Source organism: Amborella trichopoda, chromosome 2 (assembly GCF_054954075.1).
Source record: "Amborella trichopoda isolate Santa Cruz 75 chromosome 2, AtrichopodaSantaCruz75HAP2 v2.0, whole genome shotgun sequence".
In the NCBI taxonomy this organism is placed as follows: Eukaryota; Viridiplantae; Streptophyta; class Magnoliopsida; order Amborellales; family Amborellaceae; genus Amborella; species Amborella trichopoda.
Window position 1 is genome coordinate 57,489,400 of NC_142337.1, and position 21,045 is coordinate 57,510,444.

General features: G+C 38.0%; 1 protein-coding gene across 3 annotated transcripts; it reads right to left on the reverse strand.

Annotated features, from left to right (window-relative positions):
* Window positions 1-480: 480 nt before the first annotated feature.
* On the reverse strand, window positions 481-19,456 carry RSH1 (RELA/SPOT homolog 1). Of its 3 annotated transcripts, none has more exons than XM_006841436.4 (25): window positions 19,009-19,456; window positions 18,755-18,827; window positions 18,342-18,535; window positions 10,820-11,008; window positions 9,938-10,003; window positions 9,668-9,760; window positions 9,391-9,522; window positions 9,173-9,274; window positions 8,903-8,980; window positions 8,718-8,789; window positions 7,828-7,935; window positions 7,641-7,738; window positions 6,169-6,229; window positions 4,896-4,958; window positions 4,693-4,749; window positions 4,508-4,609; window positions 3,411-3,569; window positions 3,185-3,316; window positions 2,820-2,906; window positions 2,664-2,735; window positions 2,279-2,365; window positions 1,747-2,191; window positions 1,380-1,441; window positions 1,229-1,297; window positions 481-946 (listed from the first exon to the last, which is right to left on the reverse strand). In XM_006841436.4, the coding sequence occupies exons 2-25, from the start codon at window positions 18,777-18,779 to the stop codon at window positions 839-841; spliced, it is 2,661 nt and encodes an 886-aa protein (XP_006841499.2). In that variant the 5' UTR covers window positions 18,780-18,827; window positions 19,009-19,456; the 3' UTR covers window positions 481-838. The 3 variants fall into 3 exon arrangements, with proteins under 3 accessions (XP_006841499.2, XP_020521102.1, XP_020521101.1); XM_020665443.2 differs by having other exon boundaries at window positions 481-1,135; XM_020665442.2 differs by having other exon boundaries at window positions 19,370-19,453.
* Window positions 19,457-21,045: the final 1,589 nt, after the last annotated feature.

Consider the following 21,045-nt stretch of genomic DNA (forward strand, 5'->3'; position numbering starts at 1 on the left):
CATTTCAGTTTGGTTGTAGAACCCTAAAACTTAGATCCTCTTGGACTGACGGCCAACAAATCTGATCAACAGTGAGTGCATGTGCATGACCATGGATGTGCCTCTCTCTATCTCTTGTGCACACGTATAGCATTCGGCCAGTGTTTCAAAATTCCATGACTCAAGCTTGGACTTGCACCAGTGACTCAGGGTGCCAGACCCAGATGACTAACCCTAGAAACCGAGCCAGTTTGACCTTAGTCAAAATTCCCATGTACATTTTTCTAAAGACAAAAACAAATCAGGGCGTCCAATTTGGCTATGTCGGTCTCTAACTCGGGATCGGGACAATGGCGGGCCGAAGTCCATCTCCGGTTTTCTAAACATTGCTTGCAGTGGGCCTCTCTCTCATAAACAGTGAAACGCCTAGAACGTGAAACAGATAAAAGCGACCCCCAAAATAAAAATAACAACGAAAATAGAAGAGGCCTTGTAGCAATATTTTCAACAAAGTAAAAAGTTCAGATGTAATGCTATTATTAATACTCTTTTATGTACAACCCCCCACAAAAACCGCTCCAGCAGCTGATGTTTTTATTGTGATGTCGCAACAAATAAGGAATCACAAAGACTCATGTTCAGATAAATCCACCATGCATATCTGGTCTTCTCCAACAAAATTGCCTACCCTTACACCTTTCGCTATGCTATGAGAGAGAGAGAGAGAGACTGTAAAAACTATGAAAGAGAGCACGAAGACTGCAAAAACAATGAGAGAGCATCTCAATTTACTATGCTCAGAGGGAGACTAGAGAGAGAGAGAGAGAGATTAATAATAACAGAGAAAGAGGTCACAATATCAGCACTCATAGAGACCATGGCTTGCTTCTTGAGACCAGTGCCAGCTACAACCCATTGACCATCCAAGAACGCCATGAATCAGATCAATGCTCGAACATACACTAGACTGAAACGCAAAAGCACCCTCAAAAGTCAGCCCAATGCATCTAAGGAAACCAAAATTTTACCATACAACGATGGCGCAAGGTTTACAGTACGGCATGGGAACGTTCACCGTCCATTCCCACATCTCCCAGGTGCAGTGAACGTCAACTGTCTGTCATCAAGAATGGATGCAGGATTTCCCTGCAGTGTACTGCATGCCATGCACCACTGGCATATACTTAAAAAGAAAATATCAGAGAAAAAGGACTGAGAAAAAGGATTATAAAACACAACGTAATCATACCAAACTTTCAAAGCTCCCGTCAATGTGAAATAGCATGACACCCATGCCCCTTCTCCGGTCCATCTCAGACTGTTACCAAAACATTCATTAATTGTCAGTATGGTTAGAAACAAAAGAATCAAATCCAAATAAGAGTCATGAGACTACTAACCACTGAAGAACATATCATAATTCCAGCAGCTGTTAATGCAGATGTAACCTCTGCCATCATTCCTGCATTCAGTCCATTAAATTACAGAAATCCCAAACTAAATTTTAGCAGCGCTAAGTCTAGCATGGTGACCTATATTTACACAGGACATGGATCTCATTTATCTATATACATGAAACAAAAGCAAGCTCCAATATGCTGTTAGATCAACCAGACTCATCAACAGAATATGAGTGAGAGAGAGAGAGTAGCACAAAAAATGAAATAAAGAAGATTCAAAACTGTATACAAATTTGCTTACTGAACACCAGCTTAAGGAGAAAGTAGCTATGACAAGAAAAGCACAAAAAGGGAATAACTCATTTACCTCTACGATCAATTGAGACAACACAAAACCACTCAACTGAATGACCTTCAAGGTCATGCCAAAATGCCACTTTACCAGCCCGCCATGACTCCAGACCAGGCAACATTTCCTCGTGTATGCTACTCTGCATAAACAAGTCTACCCCATGAATCACTGTCTCCCCATTGACCTTCAAACTCACTTGTTGCATCCCTTTGTTGTGGTTTCCATTAATTTTTGGTATACCCCCAAATCTTTGTTGTAGAGGAAGTGCATCATCATGACTATGCTTTGTGCCAGTAAATTCAGTGACAGTCATCAAAGTCCTCCACAATGTTTTCCTTTCTCCAAATGAATCTGGAATTTCATTTCTTGATTCAACCTCAGTTTCAATGTCGGCAACAAAGCTATTCACAGTGTCAGCTGTTATTTCGGTGGCAGATAGGGCAGCTTGCTCCCTCAAGAACTGGATAAAGTAGTGAATTCTTGTTCAGTTAGAAAAATAAAGCAAGAGAACATATGATTCGCAGTAGTAAATTCATAGCATGGTTACTTTCATAATCTTGTGTCGAGCACTACGGGTCCTAGCATGTGGCAGCCACTGCTGATGCCGTTGAAAAGCCGATTTGCTGGCTAGTGCCTGAAGAGAAAAACTTTGGCAACTTAGAAAGATGAGAAAGTTCATGACTAGTGAACCATGAAATATGAGACTGAATCAATAATACAAAACTGGTGTTCCAAAATAGGGATTGTGTTCACAAATCACATCCACTTAAGATTCGTGAATCACAGATATGTCAAATCAGAGGATTATATGTGTTATCGATGAAAGAATCAGATTTCATGGAAATAAAAAAAATAAAACAAAATAAAAAAGAATTAGCCTGAAAAGGGGAGAGAACGAAATAAAATATGATAACAATCATAAAGATACGAACATTGTAGGTGATTATCTCCACAACTTCAGCATTTGCAAGCACATGAGTGGGAGAGACAAGATTCCCGTTGACCTAAAAATGGAAAAAGGAGATCAGTCCTTTTTGACTTCATAAACTGTAATGCTGTCAATAGAAAAGTAACAAGAAGACACAAACCTTGGCAGCAACCATTTTGTTTCCAATTTCCGTGTGTATTAGATAAGCATAATCAATCGCAGTAGCCCCCTTGGGTAGGTTTTTTATCTGCATATAGGAAGAAACAGATATAATGCGTCTTAAATTTATTTGCACCATGCCATGTAACATTTGGAAAAGTATATGATAATCCAACAGACTACACAAAGAAGGTCTCATCGCCCAATGAAATTGTGGACAGCAATGGATAGTTAAACCAAAGGGAACGAACCAAATTGTGGGTCCAGCTCTTTCCCTTGCAGCCTATTTCATTACAGGGTGATGCAACCATAGGATTATAGTATATTTTCCCAAAATAATTAAGTAAAGCAGTATCAAGATCTCACCTCTCCTTTTGGGGTAAATACAAATACCCGACTGCCTAACAAATCTCGAGTTACGGTGTCCACAAATTCCCTAGAACTCATGTTCCCAACAAATTCTTCTTGCCATTCTCTAATAGCATTGAGCCAACTAATCTGCAGAAAAAAGAAGATAGCTCAAGTACAGTGGACTGTGCCACTATTTAATGGTACAAACAACCATCCAAAAAATAAAATCATCAATGTATACCCTTAGAGCAATATCAGCGTTGTTGAAGCAGACAGCCTTTCCTCTAGAGTTTCTCCCAGTAGGCTTCCCATTTCCGACTAAACCAGGGAACAAACTCTTCCCACTGTAATGAGCAGCAATTCCTCTTTCAGCTATGAGATCCATATCTTCTGTTCTTATCTGCAAAAAATTCAAACAGAATGAAGAAATTCTATGAAGACTGTAATCTAGCAACTATGTAAAATCAGCATAATCAATGGCAAAGATTGAAGTCTGAAGGATTCAGGCTTGGGCTTGGTCAGTTAATGTATTGACAATTGCAACACTGAATTCCAATTTCAAACCCTCAAACCACCCCCCCTCCCCCCCCAAAAAAAAGAGAGAGCGAGAGAAAGTCTGGACTCAAGAATCAACTGGTTTAATCATATCCATAGAACTTAAGTGCAACATGCATCTGTTACAAAGTGTTTTACTTCAATTTTCTGGAATTTCTTAGTTTCTCCCAATGTTGGTAAAGAAGAGAGGCATCCTCCAGATACGATAGGCATTCATTTTTATTGCATAACCTTTTGAATTCCAACACAATTTGATGGATAGAAAATGGACACTCAATGTATTTTTAATTGTAAATCTACAGATCAACCCATAATTCAAATGTACTTGGTTATATTTAAACATCGACAAACTCAGATATTGGCTTTCTAAAATTATCTAATAGATCATGAATGCGGTCATCCTGATGACCAGATGAAAAGAAAAGATCTAGAAATCTCAGTGTGAAGTGCAAAGATAACAATAGACATGCACATCTTTGTCACTATTGTTTCCTAATAAGGGTACATATGGATTAGTATTCATAATTACTTATAGACTCTAGTGGTCATATCAAGGGTTTGACTATATAATAGTGATTGCAATTTCATAGCTCAATACAAGATTTGTTGTGAAAACAGAAGGGGAGAACCTGCGAACCAATGCAGTACATTAAACAAGAATTATCTAGGAGACATGAATTATGATGGTAGAAGTCAGGAAAAAAGCTCATCGCCCTGTACAACATCATTCCATTAAGACATGTACAGGATCAATAATAAATAAATAAAGAAAATAAAACCCACCTGCACCTCTAATCGAAACATGCTCTCATACAGAAATGGGATCACGATGGTGTGGAGACTTTGGTAGCCATTAGGTTTTGGGGTTGCAATATAATCTTTCATCTGTTACAGTGCCAATCAACTCTTTTGGGTAACCGAGGTGTGGAAGACAAATTTGAAAGTAATGCTAAGTGAGCAATACTCACAGCCCGCGGTATGGGGGTCCAAATTCCATGGACAATCCCAAGAACATGATAACATATCTGCATAGCGTAATCAAATATGAGCAAATACAAATAACTAATCAAAAAATAATTCAGTAGAAAAGAAAGCACTGAATATCAGAATATTATGAAGTAACTGAACAAATAACACAGCCCATGAACCATAACAAGACAAAAGGACCCACCTGCTGTGCACTGCATAATGGCCCAATACCAAGACATGGCTTTGGTTTTACAATGATACGGAGCTGGAAAACACATTCATAAAGACTATTTAGCTGCCAACTTCCATTGTGCTAATCCCAAAATTAACTTCTGCATACTAAAATCCGATCCACTAATTGAGAAATTAACTTAGGAAATTGATTGAGAAGTGTAGGGAAAAGAGAAAAGACCTCCACATGGTCTTTATTAGATTAGAGAAAGCATACCATAAGGTAGCTAGAGAGTTAATTTGGTGGGTGATGGAAAAGAAATGAGTTTCTAGAGAATATATTGACACGGTAACGGATATATACGAGGGAGCACTAATTACAGGAAAAGTTAACCGGGCATCTATAGGAAGAGGTACCATGGTGTATGTCTTATGTGGATGACAACTTTGATTGATGAAGCTAAAGAAGGCATCAACACAAAAGAACTTTGAAGGGATGATCTAGAATCTAAAGGTTTAAAATTAGCCAGACTAAGAATATATGGAATGCAAGTTTAGTAATAATAGAAACATAAACAAGAATTAGTTGAAATTGATAGCCAAGAAGTACCTAAAAGAGATTATTTTTTATATCATGGGTCTACAATCTATGAGAATGGAGTGATTGAGGAAGATGTCACGCATAGAATAAGAGCTAGGAGGATAAGTAAAGATGTATTTTTGGAGTCTTATGTGATCGTCACATATGCATGAAACTAAAGGGGAAGTTCTATAAGACGACTATAAGACTAGTCATGCTTTATGGGAAGGAATATTGGGTGGTCAAGAAACAATATATCCATAGAATGAGTGTGGCAAAGATAAGGATGTTGAGATGGATGAGTGGCAAGATAAGAAATGGCTGAATTCGAAATGATTGCATCCAAATGAACTTAGGGGTAGCTCCAATGGGCGATAAGATAAGGGAAAGTAGACTTAGGTGGTCCAACCATGAGCAGCGTGGACTTAGAATAGCACCACTTTGGAGGGATGATTTGGTTCAAGTGGAAGGCTCTAAAAGGAAAAGAGAAAGAGTCAAAAGGATATGGATGGAAGTAGTGCGAAGGGATATGATGACTTATGGTATGGATGAGGGTATGACCCTTGATAGAGTGCGGAATGGCGGAACATGGTTCATGCAGCTAACCCCAAATGGTTGGGATAAAGCTTAGATGATGATGATGATGATTGTAAAATCTGATCAATTTGAAAAAACAGATGATAAAATGAATGAAAACAGAGAAAGAATTAAAGAAAAACCAAACCTGTGCAATTTGGTTGACCTCGTTTATTGATCCTTTTGATTTTAGAACAGCCTTATAGATACTGCAATAACACAATGTTATACACATATGAAGATAAAAAATAATGCATATCATTAGTGCATATCATACTATACACAGATCAGTAAAGGACACAGATCGATCAGTAAAAGAGTGTACATTATGGAAAATTGTATATTTATAGTTTATTTATGAACACTAGAGTGGAGAATAAACTTATGAATAGGCCAATTCATTCCAAATCAGTCCAAGTGACAATTCATAGGGTCTAACCATAAAATAAATGATTCAAAAATGCCAAATTATACATTAAATGTTAAAAGAATTAAACGTGATTCCCAAAGTTACGTGCATACTGACACTAGCATTGCATCCAGCATGTGTCTGAAGTTTCTAGTTTTCCAGCATAAAAAGCTAGCGAGGCAAGACACATCGGTGTAAGTACTATTTTAAATAAAATAATAGAGCTTTTGATACACACACATACACAATATAATTTATCTTTTATTACATGTAAAATAAAGTGGCGGTTGCTGCTCCCTACACAAGAAATCGTTCAAGCCCACCGTGAGCAACAGCTGACTTGTTATATCACTACCGTATCCCCCCATGTCAAAACGGGTTCAAGCGGTGGCTTGTGTCGACATGCGATGCCATGCCCCACAATAAATGTCAATGTAACACTGATATTCACTGAGAAATCCAAAATATAAAACTAGTAATTTTTTATTTGTAAGATCTTTGAGGAGAAATATAGTAAAAAGAGAAAACCTACAGGTAGGAGATCATTGCTGGCAATTGGAACCATGCATGAGAGAGAGAGAGAGAGAGAGAGAGAGAGAGGATCTATAAAAATCCCAACACAAATGGAAATAAATCTCAAAGGACTGGCAAGAATCCTAGAATTCCTATAATTGAGGGTTGGATTTGATTTCAGAAATGGTCTTTGGCAAAGAAAAGATTTCAAGGAAACATGAGCCAACAATAGAAAGAAGCAGAAAAATCACCAAAAAATGGTTCTAAAAAATATTCAAGATGACGTGTTGGCTCTAAAAATATTGGTGTAAGATAACGTGTTGACTCAATTGGAAACACCAGGTGCCCTGACTGGTTGGACTGGTCAAACACCTATTTCTACCAGTTCTGGACCTACACTAGTTTTGAGACTATACAGGACTGTCAAAGGGCCTGGTCAGCAGTTTGACCAGACTGACCAGCTGGTCCAGTCTGGTCCTAATAACTCTTATTTATGGTGTAACTTGTCATATATGCACCATCATCGAGGACATGCACTAAGCCATAAAACAACCAGCAGATTAAATAATAAAGGACAGAGGCATGATCTTTGTGCGCTTCTTATTTCTTGTTAAGATCTGCAGGTAAGCTACTTGGATTACAAGGCATATCTATTAAAATGCATGTCAAAAAAAGAAAGTAACATTTGTTGTGCTAACCTGTATGGTTCTTTACAAACTGATCGCACTTCTGCTTTCACAGTCATAAGGTCCAAAAACTTGTCTTCTTCCATCTTTTTCACTAAAATTTTCTTTGCCTGAAAGAGTTTAAGATAAATTATTGACGGAACCTACAAAACCAAGAAATCAAAATCATGTAATATGAGATTGACAAGACAAGCATTACCTCTTCCACTTCTTTTTCATGCTCTGTATAAAGCTCCTGAACACGTCTCCCTAGCTTAGCATATTCAAGTGGGTTTGTATACATAAATGACAGATTCTCTAGTTCTGACTGCCAAAAAGGGAATATATGCATATGACATTAGTGCAACAAAATGCATAGCATCTAAAGGGTAGAGAGCAAAAGTTATTTTAAAACAGCAATGCCAGCACACAAGCTCTTAATCTCTAGATTTTTAACATCTCGAATTTAGCAGAAAAGCTGCATGACTTATACAATATATGATAAATAACTTTATTGACCAATATTTTAAAATAAGAATGTGAAATACCTTGTCGCATATCGTAGATAGTTTTGCCACCATCGGAACCATGGCATCTAAGAAATACTTAAAATTAAATATAAGTTATTTCCTTTGACATCTCGTCTATTTAATAGATAATTATAGCATTATAAATTGTAAATGGAGAAAAAACTCAGTAAGGTTGTTGGTTGTTATTCTTATCTGTGGAATGGGAGTTAAGCATGGTCAGGTAGGGAATTAAGAGCTCAAAAAAAACACTTCAGTAGCTAATACGAACTTGCAACATTTTTGCCCCTTAAATGGTCATTTGCTCTATGGTCATTTTTGGCATTCTTAAATGGTTATTTTCTTTTTCTCTGGATATTTCATGAGGGCTCTGAATATCTAAAAATTATGGATTTCAAGGAAACATGCCACTCTTTGCACACATGACAGTGTATTCACAAAATTAAATGTCATAGAAAGCACATCCCATAAATCATGAAAACATGTATGTACGCATTAACATATACTCCATGGACATCACAAAATTTATCTTGAAGATTGATAAGATCATATGCTTCAATGAAATAAACAATTATTTTTATACCTTGATCTGATACATGCCTAGTAGCTTTGCAAGGGGTGCAAAGACCTGCAGTGTCTCCGATGCAATGCTGTACTGCAATGTGAAATAAACGAAAAGGCCGAATTGTAAAATGGTATCACCTTTCATTGTTATAGTAAAATGGCCACAGTATGAAAGGATAAAACATGCTATAAAATCAACTGTACCTGTTTATGCAGAGGCATGTGAGAAAGGGTACGCATATTGTGTAACCTGTCAGCCAATTTGACGATAATAACACGTACCTAGACAATGAACAGGCAACAAATCTCATTCCTCGTAAGAAATCTCATTACGAGGAATACAAATCTCATTCCTCGTAAGAAATACACGTACCTAGACAATGAGCAGGCAACAAATATGCAAAAAAATGAGTGTGCGCATGCATGTGTATGCTTGGCTAGTAACTGTTCATTCAAGTGAAAAAACAATATTACCTCTTCTGTCATAGCTAAAAACATTTGTCTCAGATCCTCAGCCTTAACATCTTGCACAGACCTTTTTGTCTTTGTACACTGTAATTTACCCAGCTTGGATACCTACAGAATATCAACAGGGCATTGTGTATCTAGGTCAGATCAAATGGTTCTCCACATAATTATCAAGAAAGAAAAGTTATTTCATTTTAATCCATTAAATTTATGTACAAGTATACCTTTGTCTCTCCTTCCACAATATGACGTACAGTAAAGCCAAATTCCTCTTCAATTCTTTCAAATGTAACAACATTTGTATCTTCAACAGTGTCGTGTAACAAACCTGCCACGATAGACTCCCAATCCAATTCCTAGCCCCAGGAAAAAATAATAATCGGAGTTAGCAAGTATTATGCCAACAAGCAAAAGGACAAGACCAATCAACCCAGAGGGCCTTCATTCTTTGGTTTGCTATTTCAAAATAAAAATCATGTTTCCTGGAACATCACCACATACAAGTTCTCCAAGAATCCGAGCAACTTCAACTGGATGAATGATAAAGGGCTCTCCACTCCGCCTTTTCTGTCCATTATGAGCTTCAAAAGCCAGCTACATATACCCAAAATGCAAATTCAGAAGTGAAGCTTCCATGAGTACATTGACCTTAGTCATTTGTCATTCCATAAGCAAATTTATAGCCAAAACTTTAAGGAATTAAATAAATGAACACTCTTGAAAAGAAAACATGCCTAAGCCAAGCACCACACAATCCTGAAGACATCATACCTTCAGAGCACTATAGACCAATGCCAACTCAGCTGGAGGAAGATATGAAATAGTTGGTTTCAAATCCTGATATTACAAGCAAAGTGAATCCCAGACATACATGAATTCGTAAACAACAATGCCTCAGAAAATAGCATATTCATTTGAATAGAATAGTCATAATCATAAGGGATTCATGCATATAAGAAGTTAAATCCATAAATAAAGAAGTATAATGAACAGACATGAACACCTTAGTCTTGCATATGGTGTGTTTATTGAAATGATAAGTTTCAGCCAACTCAATAAGTTTTGCGCAATTAACGACGCGTTAGCATAATTTGGAATAACTAAAAAGTATATGCCTGCCTAAACGGAAAATCATCCTTAGGGCCTAGTGGGCGTTTCAACTGTAATAAAAAATCACAAATGGACTTATAACCTCCATGAAATGCGAGAAGTCCCAAAGTAATTCAGTCTGGTAAAAGTTATTTTTTAACTTTAATTGCCACAGCTTGATGTAACAGATGGATGGGTGCATCAGCCTGGATGGTGCCAGGGGGATTGGCCTGCTTAGTGAGGAACACCCTGCTCTTTATGACTGCAAAATTATTAAACAAAGCTAGAAGATGTTCCATTAAGTTAAGGAAGATACTACTTAGAATCGATAGTCAACATGAATTCATCAAATATCACAAATAGAAAGCTCAGTTTGCCGGGGGTCACATAAGCTTAAGCATCCATATTTAGTAATAAAAATAATATGCTTCAGGCAAGGAAGCTGAAAGTATTAAGAGCATTAAAGTAACAACTGCAACATGTAAATAAGTTTAAAAACATCCTATGTTACAGACAGAAGTTAAAACAAGGAGAAGATGAAGTTTGGTTGAAAACGGATCATACCTCCCACAATGAATCTGGAGAACTAGCATCGCAAGATTCTGAAGAAATAGAAGCCACACAGTTCAGTTTCCATCTTTTATTGACACTTGATTGTACACTTGATTTAAGAAACTCTTCAATGTAGGCCGAATGAACAACTCCCAAGTTCTCTTCACCACCCAAACAAGGGCCATCACAAGTCCAACCAGGCTACATTCACAAAAGAGCGAAAAAATTAAATGCATAATTTAGTTTAATATTAGAAGAGGCTGTAGCTGAGACAGGGTTAGATGCTAGGTGGATGGCACATTGATCTAACAAAAAAGAGTGCATAGCTATGGCATGGCCTATTTAATAAGGCCAATGTTCAAGCCAGTGAATAACAGTTTACTAATAGATTCACACTAAATAAAAAACACTGCATCATCCATATATTCAATGAGAATAGAAATCACAGCCCAGTGAATACAAGATGGCTGTCCAACATCAAAAATTCCACTACCTAACTAAACTTAGCAAATTGAGCTCCCATATCTTATGTATTCCATAGTTAGCCTTTAAAGATGGAAATGTCAAGGAAGCGGCTTCTCAGTTGGATTAATGAAGGACAGGTGGAAGTGTGGATGAGTCCTAACAGCACTAATTCAGGAGACATCCATGACGAGAAGTGCTATCTATATCCATCATTCCATTGTAACATGCTTTTATGGCAGTTACAGATAAAATGCACCTTGTTGAAGCAACTTGGGAAACCACCACAAAGGTCTATTCATGGTTTCCACAATATTCCTACAAAGCCTTGCCTTTGTAGTGTCAACCAAGAACTTGACCTTCCAATTAAATTCGCCCAAAGCACTTGTCCTATTCATGGAACAAGCACCCACATGAAGTTCTCAAGAGAGATAACCTCAGGCATAGTTTTTTGCCAACATGGATGAAAAAGATTTCGTAGAAATTACTTGAAGTTCCTATGCAGAATGTGATTTCGTAAATAGGCACACAAATCTTATGGGGCTCATCAAGTTGGTCGGGGAGGTATATTTGCCCCTCTCAATGAGCAGCACTCTAAGTTCACATTACATAAAGCTAATGTAGAAGGACCATTATGAAGTACAAAACCACACAACCAGTTTCTATAAAGCTGCCTTAAATTTCCCATATTCAGAAATGGGATCCATCTACTTAGTGGACTCCGAGGCGATAAAGCGAATTGATTGAGCCAAGAGTGACATAGATAAGCTTCTGCAAGCTATGGGATTTGAGTTTGATGGCCTGAAAGTGATATTAGGGAGCTATTTAGAAGAATGGCAGTTAGAAGAAGAGTTGCGGAGAGCTCATAAATATCTCTTGCGATGTCTTACAATAAGCATGAGAGCTCCTCTCAGCCTTCCCCTCCCCACTACCTCTTCTATCTCGGGTCTTCTATCCTAGATAAACCCCCAAAGCTATCACATAGCCCCCCACCCTCCCACAACATAAGTGTTCTGGTCTGGAATGTCAGGGGTCATGGTGACCCAAATAAGAAAATGGTGGTTCTTTGTCTGTCAAATTTATAGTCCAGATGTTTTGTGTATTATAGAAACAAAGCTAAACCTCTAAGCTTGTCATTGACCCACTGTGTCTAGGGCAGAAGGCTCTGCTAGTGGGGAGTCTTGCCGGCCCAGTGGACCTCAGGTGGTATCTCGGTCATCTGAGACCCAACCACCTTTGCAAAGGTACTGACCCACTGGGGGTCTTTTCTGCTACATGTTGGCTTTCCCCACCTATTAGACGACTTGGAATGGAAATGCGCCAAAATCTATTGCCTCAACTATCGGTCAGAGATGATTTTTACCTAGATCCAGACATAGTGTCTTCCTTGCATCCTGCTTCATAGTGCATAGGAGGTGACTTTAATGTCACTAGATGCTTCCGAGACAATCGTTAACCAGGTCTAATCATGCTCCAAGCCCCACCTCACAAAACTTGGTAGATTTCTCATCCCCCTAGAGTGGGAATACCTTTTTGATGGTGCCCTAGACCTCTGCACAAGACCATCTTAAATTATAGCCTTATCTCTTTAGAAACTGAGTCTGCCCCTAGGGCCAGCACACAGACCCTTGTGATTTGAGCAAATGTGGCTTGAGGAGGCAGAGCTGCGTCTACTTGTACCCCAGGGCCGGGGAGTTTTCAGACTCGTGAAAAAGCTAAAACTGTTAAAATCCAAGCTTCACAGTGGATTTACCATCAGTTTTCATAATCATGTAGAGGAGGACCTTCTTTGCAAATTTCATAATTTGGACCCGAATGAGGAAGCGAAAGATCTTACTCCAGGAGAAAGGACAAGAAGAATGGTGGCTAAGGTCAAGTTTATAAGATCCTTATGCAAAAAGAGTTCTACTGGTTACAGCACTCAAGGGTCGAATAGTTGAAAGAGGGGCATTGAAACACGACGTTCTTCCATAAGATAGCCAACTATCATAGGAGATCAAATTCAATTCAAAATTATTGGTGGAGACTGTATGTTCATTGAACCAATACAAGTTATCAGAATCACCATGCAGTTCTTCCAGAAATTGTTATCCGCCCAAAATCATACCAGTCCTAGACTCAGAAATATCAAATTTAGGACATTGACCAGAAAGCAGGCAGCCTCTTTGATGTGGCTAACAGAAACTAGTGAGGTAATTGTTGAATCTGAACAGGATAAGACCCCTGGCCCTGATTTGCTCCGGGTGGCCTATTTAAATAAATTCTGTGATATATTTATCCCCAACTGTGTTGCCTTTTTTCTCAGAATTCTACCATAAGGGGGTCATGAACTGTGGAGTGAACTTCACTTGCGTATTACTGTTGCCAAAGATAAAAGAAGCAGTAGAGTGAAAGATTTCATACCTATTAACCTGCTTAATAGTGTATTAAATATCGTGTTTAAAGCGTTTGCTACCACGTTCACGGAGGTGCCAAATAGTGCCATCTCTCCTAATCAAGGTGTTTTCTTTAAGGAGCACAAATTCTCGATGGCGCACTAATTACACATGAATGAATTCATTCTAGGAATCAGTAAAGGTCTCCGGTCTGGTATTTAAATTAGTCTGGGAGAAAGACTACAAGCATGTTGATTGGAGTATCTTAGACCAAGTCCTAGATTTAACAGACTTTTGGCAAAAGTGGAGGGACTAGATCTCAGGTTGCATCTCATCTGTGTACTTCTCAATCTTGGTTAATGGGAGCCCCAAGGCCTTTTGCCCCTGACTCAAGGGGTCTCCATCAATATGACCCCTTATCCCCTTTCTGTTTGCCATAATAACTGAGGTCTTCAGCAGATCCATCTTGAACATGTACACCAAAATTTTGCTCAAGGATTCAAGGATTCAAGACATCAAAAAGGGGTCTCTGCGTTTCACACTTACAATATGCCGGTGGCACATGTGTTTTGTGATATCCATCCCCAGCAGGTGCACAACCTTTGGTTGTTCCTACGACGTTTTGAATTTCCACAGGATGGCAAAGACTAAACTATTGGGCATTGGGGTTAATGGAGCTATAGCATCTAATTTGGTAAAGAGGTCGGGATATAGTGTTAACACCTTGCTCAGAAAGTACCATTGCCTTCCTTTTTGCTTGGTAAACCGAGGAAACATCAACGTGGCAGACTGTTGGAAAGATTCAAACAAAGACTGCCTCTTGGAAAAGCCACGTCCTATCCTAGGGGAAGTAACACCGAATTAAAGCAACCCTCTCGAATATTAATCTGCCAGCTATCTCTCTTTAGGATGACAATGTCAATAGTCAACAGGCTGCAGTGCTTAAAAAGAAATTTTCTTTGGTTGGGGGAAAGTGGTGAGCATAAATCCCACCTAGGGAAATGGACAAGCCCTTGAGGTCTAGGGGTCTAAACATCAAGCCCCCAAGGAATATTAGTGTAACATGGATATTGACACGAGCCTCCATGTATATAAATGTCAAAAGCGTCTTGTACTTTAGTCTAAAAAGTTGATACATCCAGACATGTTCGTACCATTATTACTTATCAATAGAATATCATGTTTTTTAGTTTACATATACAATAATCTCCCTAACCATACCACATAAGAAGTGGATCAGAAGGAGGTAGGGTAGACAATGTTATTCCCAATGACATGAGTTTAAACCCTGCAACCCCTCCACAATTTTTTATTGTTGTTTATATAGCTAGAAGTCCACAAATGTCAACATATGTCGAGGTGTTGACATGTGGCAAGTGGCTACAAACAGCACCAATCAAAGGTGAAGTGTCACAGCAATACCGAGGACACGAATAGTTTTCGATGGGGAAAAGGGTTGTGGCACTTTGCCACCCAGAAGAGTCACCAATGGAGGCAGGTGATCCTACATCAACACGGCCTCAATTAGGCTGGTTGCCTAAGGGCTCAGTAATGCAAGGATACCAGGACATGGAAAGCCCTTCTCTCAACCTACCCCCTCTTTCCAGTCATATCTGTTTCTAGGCAAAATTTGGGAATTAAATCCGATCGCGAAAGGACCATTGGCGGGGAGCGACCAGCTTGGATCTCTAGTTATCAAGTCTTGTCATGGTGGCAGTCGATCAAAGATGTTGCATTTCAATGCTTAAGAACCCTTAGGTGGTTTTATGGTATGGGCTCCAAGATTTAGTAAAGACTTTACCGACGTTGAAATCCCTAAGCTCGAGGGTTTGCTTTAGAGTTGCCGTGATACTCCTTTTGGTTGGTGCCCAATGTCAACACTTTGTGATGCGTCGTCACATGAGGACACCTGGCTATATAAAGAATAGTTAATAACTACGAAGGGGCTCTTTCGAGGTTTGAACTCTACTCAATTTGGAATATCGTCATCTACTCTATGACCTCCATATCCACTTCTTATGTGTACAAAAGAAAAATTATGTTATATAAACAAAAAAAACATAAAGGTTTATTTATAAAAGAATCATATGGATATGTCTAACCGTATCGGCTTTTCAGAACAAAGTACAAGACACCTTTGACATTTGTAGACACCTATACGTGTGCCAGCTACCATGTAACATTGTTTTACTAACCTCCCTTAACACCCAGTTTATTCCTGGCCATGGTAGGGACAGATTGGTGTGGCTTCCAACTACTTCGGGGCTCTTCAATGTAGCATCCATCTATGATGAGCTCTGACAAAATGGCTCAACCCTGGTGATTTTCAAAAAAGCCCACATAACCCCTGCACCCCCAAAGGTTCAAGTTTCCAATTTGTCAGTGGTTAACAAAAAGATCCACATCGTTGACTAGCTCCAAACGAGAGTTTTAGAGATCCCTAAACATTGTTTAATGTGCGAGGTTAGCAAGGAACCAATTGACTAGCTTTTACTAAACGGTTCAGTGGTTGGGAAATCTTAGAGCTCTATAGCTCTTTACACGTCCCATAAATTGCGTGAGGAAGATGATATATCGGTTTTCCTTGCCAAAAAGGGGAGGCAGGTCCCGTTGCATCTCTGGTCCAAAACCCACCACAAATTTTGACTATGAACACCTTATGTTTCTTATAGACCATTGTATTTTGGTCATCTTTGTACTCATAAATCTGTATATCTTTATTCATTAATATACTACAGGTAATTCCATCTTAAACCACCCGTTGGGGGGGGAAGGGGGGGAGAGGGAAGTGGGGAAGGCAGACAGTGAAAGAAGAAGAATTGAAAGGACAAAAGAGAAAGTTTGCATCACAGTGATCTCAAGGGCGTGGAGCGTATCAAGGAGGGGTTTCAGGGATATTCAGTGGTGGACCTCGAAACAAATTGAACTCTTGGGCATATAAGCCAAGACCAAGCAACTCGGACAAGTAGATCCATCCTCCTGAAGTTACAATGAAGATTAACTTTTATGGCAGTTCTCATGGAAATCCAGGGGGCCTGCAGTGATAGGTGGTCTACAGAGAAATTAGGAGGCGGGTGCAATCTCAACAATTCTCTGGCCCCATCCAAGCATGTGGCTTGAATGAGGCTGAAGCCAGGTCCGCATTACAAGGGCTTAAGATGTGTATCTCTTTTTAGTAAAGTCATCAACACTTATCAAAAATGGAAGATTTTAATCTTAGATTTAAAGTTCATGTTATTTATATCTCTTTTGTTTAAGCCATCAATCCTTTTCAAGATAAGAAAGTAAGGATGGCTTAAATGCAAATTATCAATACCTATCAAAATTTTAGTAATTGTTTGATTTCCATATTTGAAAGTCAAATACTTGCATCAAATTGCATTCCAAATATTATTTCCATGATTATCGACCACATCCGCAATGAGAACGAAGGCCTTGAAAGCCCATGTAAAATTCAAATTATTGAGATTGTACCATAGTTTCTAGCGATTGTACATATTATCATGAGCAAAACCCAGAATGCATATTATCAGCGATATTTTTTACCAAGTCAGTGCCTAAGCTAGGCTAGACCTTTTCTTACAATACATTAGCTCATACCAATAAAAGTACCCAAGCAACGTAGACTTAAGATCTGTACCAAACAAAACCATGAATTTGAGTCAAAAACAATTCGAGGATAGGAAACACAAGAAATAGACAAATAAATGATAGTACACTCCAAAGAAAGACTGGTAACAGAATCAATAGAGGGATAATCAGAAACATATGAGGTGCTTATAGAGGCATCACCATTAATTGAAGCATCCCATGAAAGTATGAAAAAACAGAGGTGGTACAAATGATAGAGGACGTAAAATGCTATTTCAGCAAAAATTATTTTACACGTATAGCGTATTGCAGAACATGCAAATCCTGATGATATACCGAAGGAACAGCAAATGATACAAGGCTTGAAGGGCAAGTTCACTTGAAAATCCTTTTCAATGTTGAACAGGAAAAAATTCTTCGAATCAAAGAAGCGAGAAAACTGAACGAGCACTGTATAGTAACAGTAACTTAAGACAACAAAAAAGTTTCGACTCTCAATGTCATCAGCATATTGGTCAAAACCCAAATTCTTGCCGCACAGCACAAGTACAGTATGGATTTCTCATATTTCAGCTGCCGCGAGAGCATCTCCTTGTTTATCATCCATTTATTTCCCTAATCTCCTTGTTTTATCATCCATTGTATTCCCCAACAACAATCACAGACAATCTCCCAGTCAATTGAACCATTTATGATCCCCAACAACATATTCAATATAGATTCCCAAAATTCTGACCAATCCCAGTAGACTGTATCCAACTTCATTTAAGCAATCAAATACATAGAAATGGCAGTCATAATGCAAAAAGCCAGAGGCAGCAATCTATCAACGGCATCAGACCCTATCAGTATCTTCGCCAAAAACTATGATCAATTATTCAAAAGCAGCACTTTTTTTTTGTCGCAAAATGATTAAAAAAATTAAAATAACAACTTCATATGTGCTTAATTGAAAAACATAAATAATTATTATTACAAAACACATTCGCCTGAATAATTTTTCGAAAAATAAAGTTGCATAAGAAATTACTTAAAAACACAATCCATTCATGAGAACGGCAATTCATGAGGCAATTCATGAGAACGGCAAAAGGATACGAGCTTACTGGTCTTGCATGTTGCATTGCTTTCCTTCTTGCCCTATGCCGATCATGCAATGAGCATTGAGGTTGGGTTGTACTAGCAAAAAACCCACTCAAAACCCTTGTAGCTTTCCATGAACAAGACAACACACTGCACTCAAATCTCCCATTCCCATCAGCTCGTACGAGTTTGCACAGATTCACACATTCCACAGGGACTACATTTGAGCAAGAATTCACCCAATTAATAAACCAAACTCATGACAGCAGCAAATTTGAGGCTGGAGAGAAGAACCCAAGAAAACTTAAAACTAATAAAGAAGAACCGAAGAAAACTTAAAACTAATAAAGAAGACCCAAAAAGAAAATGAACAAAAGAGGGAGAAAATAGTTTCCAAATACTGGATAATAGAATGCTCTGGTTTTGTATTGCTCACCTGACATGGAGAATGTCGAGGCCATACCTTATCCAAGAATTCGACATACCTTACAATCCGTAACATAATATAGCTGAAGCCGAACAGAGAAAAAATAACAAAATTAATAAGAATGCTTTCCGCCAAAGATTCAGTAGAGTTCTTATCGTTTCAACAAAAAAACAATCAGATAATTCAACAGAATCTGAATAAAGTCAGCAAATGCTTCAAAGAATTTATAAAAGAACAAATAAATATGAAATGATCAGACCCACCATTGGAGCAGTCATTGACTGGATTAAAACCTTTATAAAACGTTGAATTTACAGAATCAGTACCACTTTTTTTCTTTTTTGCTTTTTTTCACTAGAAACCGATAAAGTGGGAATTTCCAGGAGTTCAGCACAATGAAATACCCAGGTTACATAAATAAATGAAACTGAGAGTGAGACAGAAGAGAGACAGAGAGAGAGAGATAGAGAGAGAGAGATAGAGAGAGTGAGTGAGAGAGAGAGAGAGAGAGGGAGAGAGAGAGGATTAAGGGATTATCTTTTAATTGTAAAAATAAAACAAGGGTGAGGAGAAAAGATAACGAGGAAGGGGGGAGAGAGCAGGGGTCGAGCGCAGGCCACACACCAATGGTAGATATTTTCCTTTTTGGGGTGAAATGTCTATAATTAAGCCATTTGAAATTGTATTTTATGCATAAGAAAGATACCCAAGTTATTCCCAATGGATCTACCCTAAAAAAAAAAAAAACCCAAGTATCAACAATTAATTTCACTTTTTTATTATTTTTCAATATTTGTTTTTCTCAAAAATTTTAAATTTTTTTTCCAGTTCTCCCAGCTGGATTACCGATCCATTTGTCTTGGACCGGTTTTTTCGACATCTCAAAATATTTTATTTTTAATTTTTTATATACAAATTGTACGACGATGAAATTTGGTACATGTCATCTTCTCATTGAAGCATGCATATAACAAATATTAAAAATAATTTTTTGATAAAATATAATGACCATAATACTTCTTGAATCTTTTAAAAGTATTTTAGTCATTTTATTTTATTAAAAATATTTTTTTTATTTTTCGTTAATACGAGTTTAATAGAGGATTGAACGTACAAAATTTAGTGTCAAAATAATTTATAGAAAAAATTAAAAATAACATAATGTAGAGACATGGCATTGTGATTTGGAACAATCTTAGCCGTCCATTCAGAATGGACAGTCGGATAAAAACATGTATATAAGTTTTATGTTATGAGGGAAACAAAGAAAGTTTTCCTATATACAAAAGTTTGCGCAAACATACTAAAAAAACAAAAAAAAATCAAATGTACCCAACCTATGAACTATTTAATATTTTATTATTTTTCAGAATTCAAACTCATAAATATTTTGATGGGATTTTTAAAATTAAATTAAAAATATAAAATGCGAAATGGTTCACGTATTTTTTTGTACATTTCTCAAGAAACTATTTGTAACACTAAAATCTTATTTGGTAACTGAGAAAACAAGAGAAAAATATTTGTTTTATCAAGGACCATGTTATCCCGTGATTCATAATAGAGGCGCATGGAAACTACAAGGTCACCATGCATTTCTCCACATTTCTACGATTTTCTTTTAGTTTGGGGAAAATTGCCGTCTCCCTTTTTAATCTTTCTTTGCCGAGGCTCTAGAGCGAAAAAGAAAAGTTTGACCCCTGCATTCCTCTTTTATTTCTCTACCCTCACGATCTCTCTCCCTTTTTAATCTTTTTTAGCTCAAGCTCTATACCGCAGTTTTTCGATTTTAACAGGCTAGCTTCTAGCCACAATTTTCTAATTCGACCTTTTTCTCACACTTGTAGCTTCTCATAAATTCTCGAAAAAAACAACTTTCTCAGTTACTAAACAGGTCAAAGTTCGCCCCTCCATGTGTATCCGCTTATGCATTAGTAGTGACTTTGTATCTCAAGTTGCTCCAGGATATCATCTAAAACTTTGCACAATTGCACACTTCTCATGAGCATGAGCACAAGAGAGTGGCCTCTTAAGGCACTTGAGAAGTCCTCCATCCTTCCCTGTCCATGATTGCCTCTTGAACTGTCATAAAAAATGGCAGAGGTACATCTAGGAGGCTTACTCTTGATTAAGACGTGTGGTAGGGCTATTTTGGCAGCCCTACCCTTGCATGAGAAGTGTGATAGGGATATTTCTTCGAACTGAACCTAAAATTCTGCCACCACAAATTCGAAAAGTCCTTCCTGTACTTTGCCCGAGAGATGATAGTAGTCATACCGTGAGAGTGAGAGTCGGTTCGG

Excerpts from the sequence above, each read along its gene's own strand:
- RSH1 (XM_006841436.4), bottom strand. The coding sequence starts at position 18,779 with ATGGCCTCGACATTCTCCATGTCAG. Across the intron at positions 9,761-9,937 it reads TGGTCTATAGTGCTCTGAAG|CTGGCTTTTGAAGCTCATAA; the intron begins GTATGATGTCTT and ends GGGTATATGTAG. Across the intron at positions 2,192-2,278 it reads CTCGACACAAGATTATGAAA|TTCTTGAGGGAGCAAGCTGC; the intron begins GTAACCATGCTA and ends TACTTTATCCAG.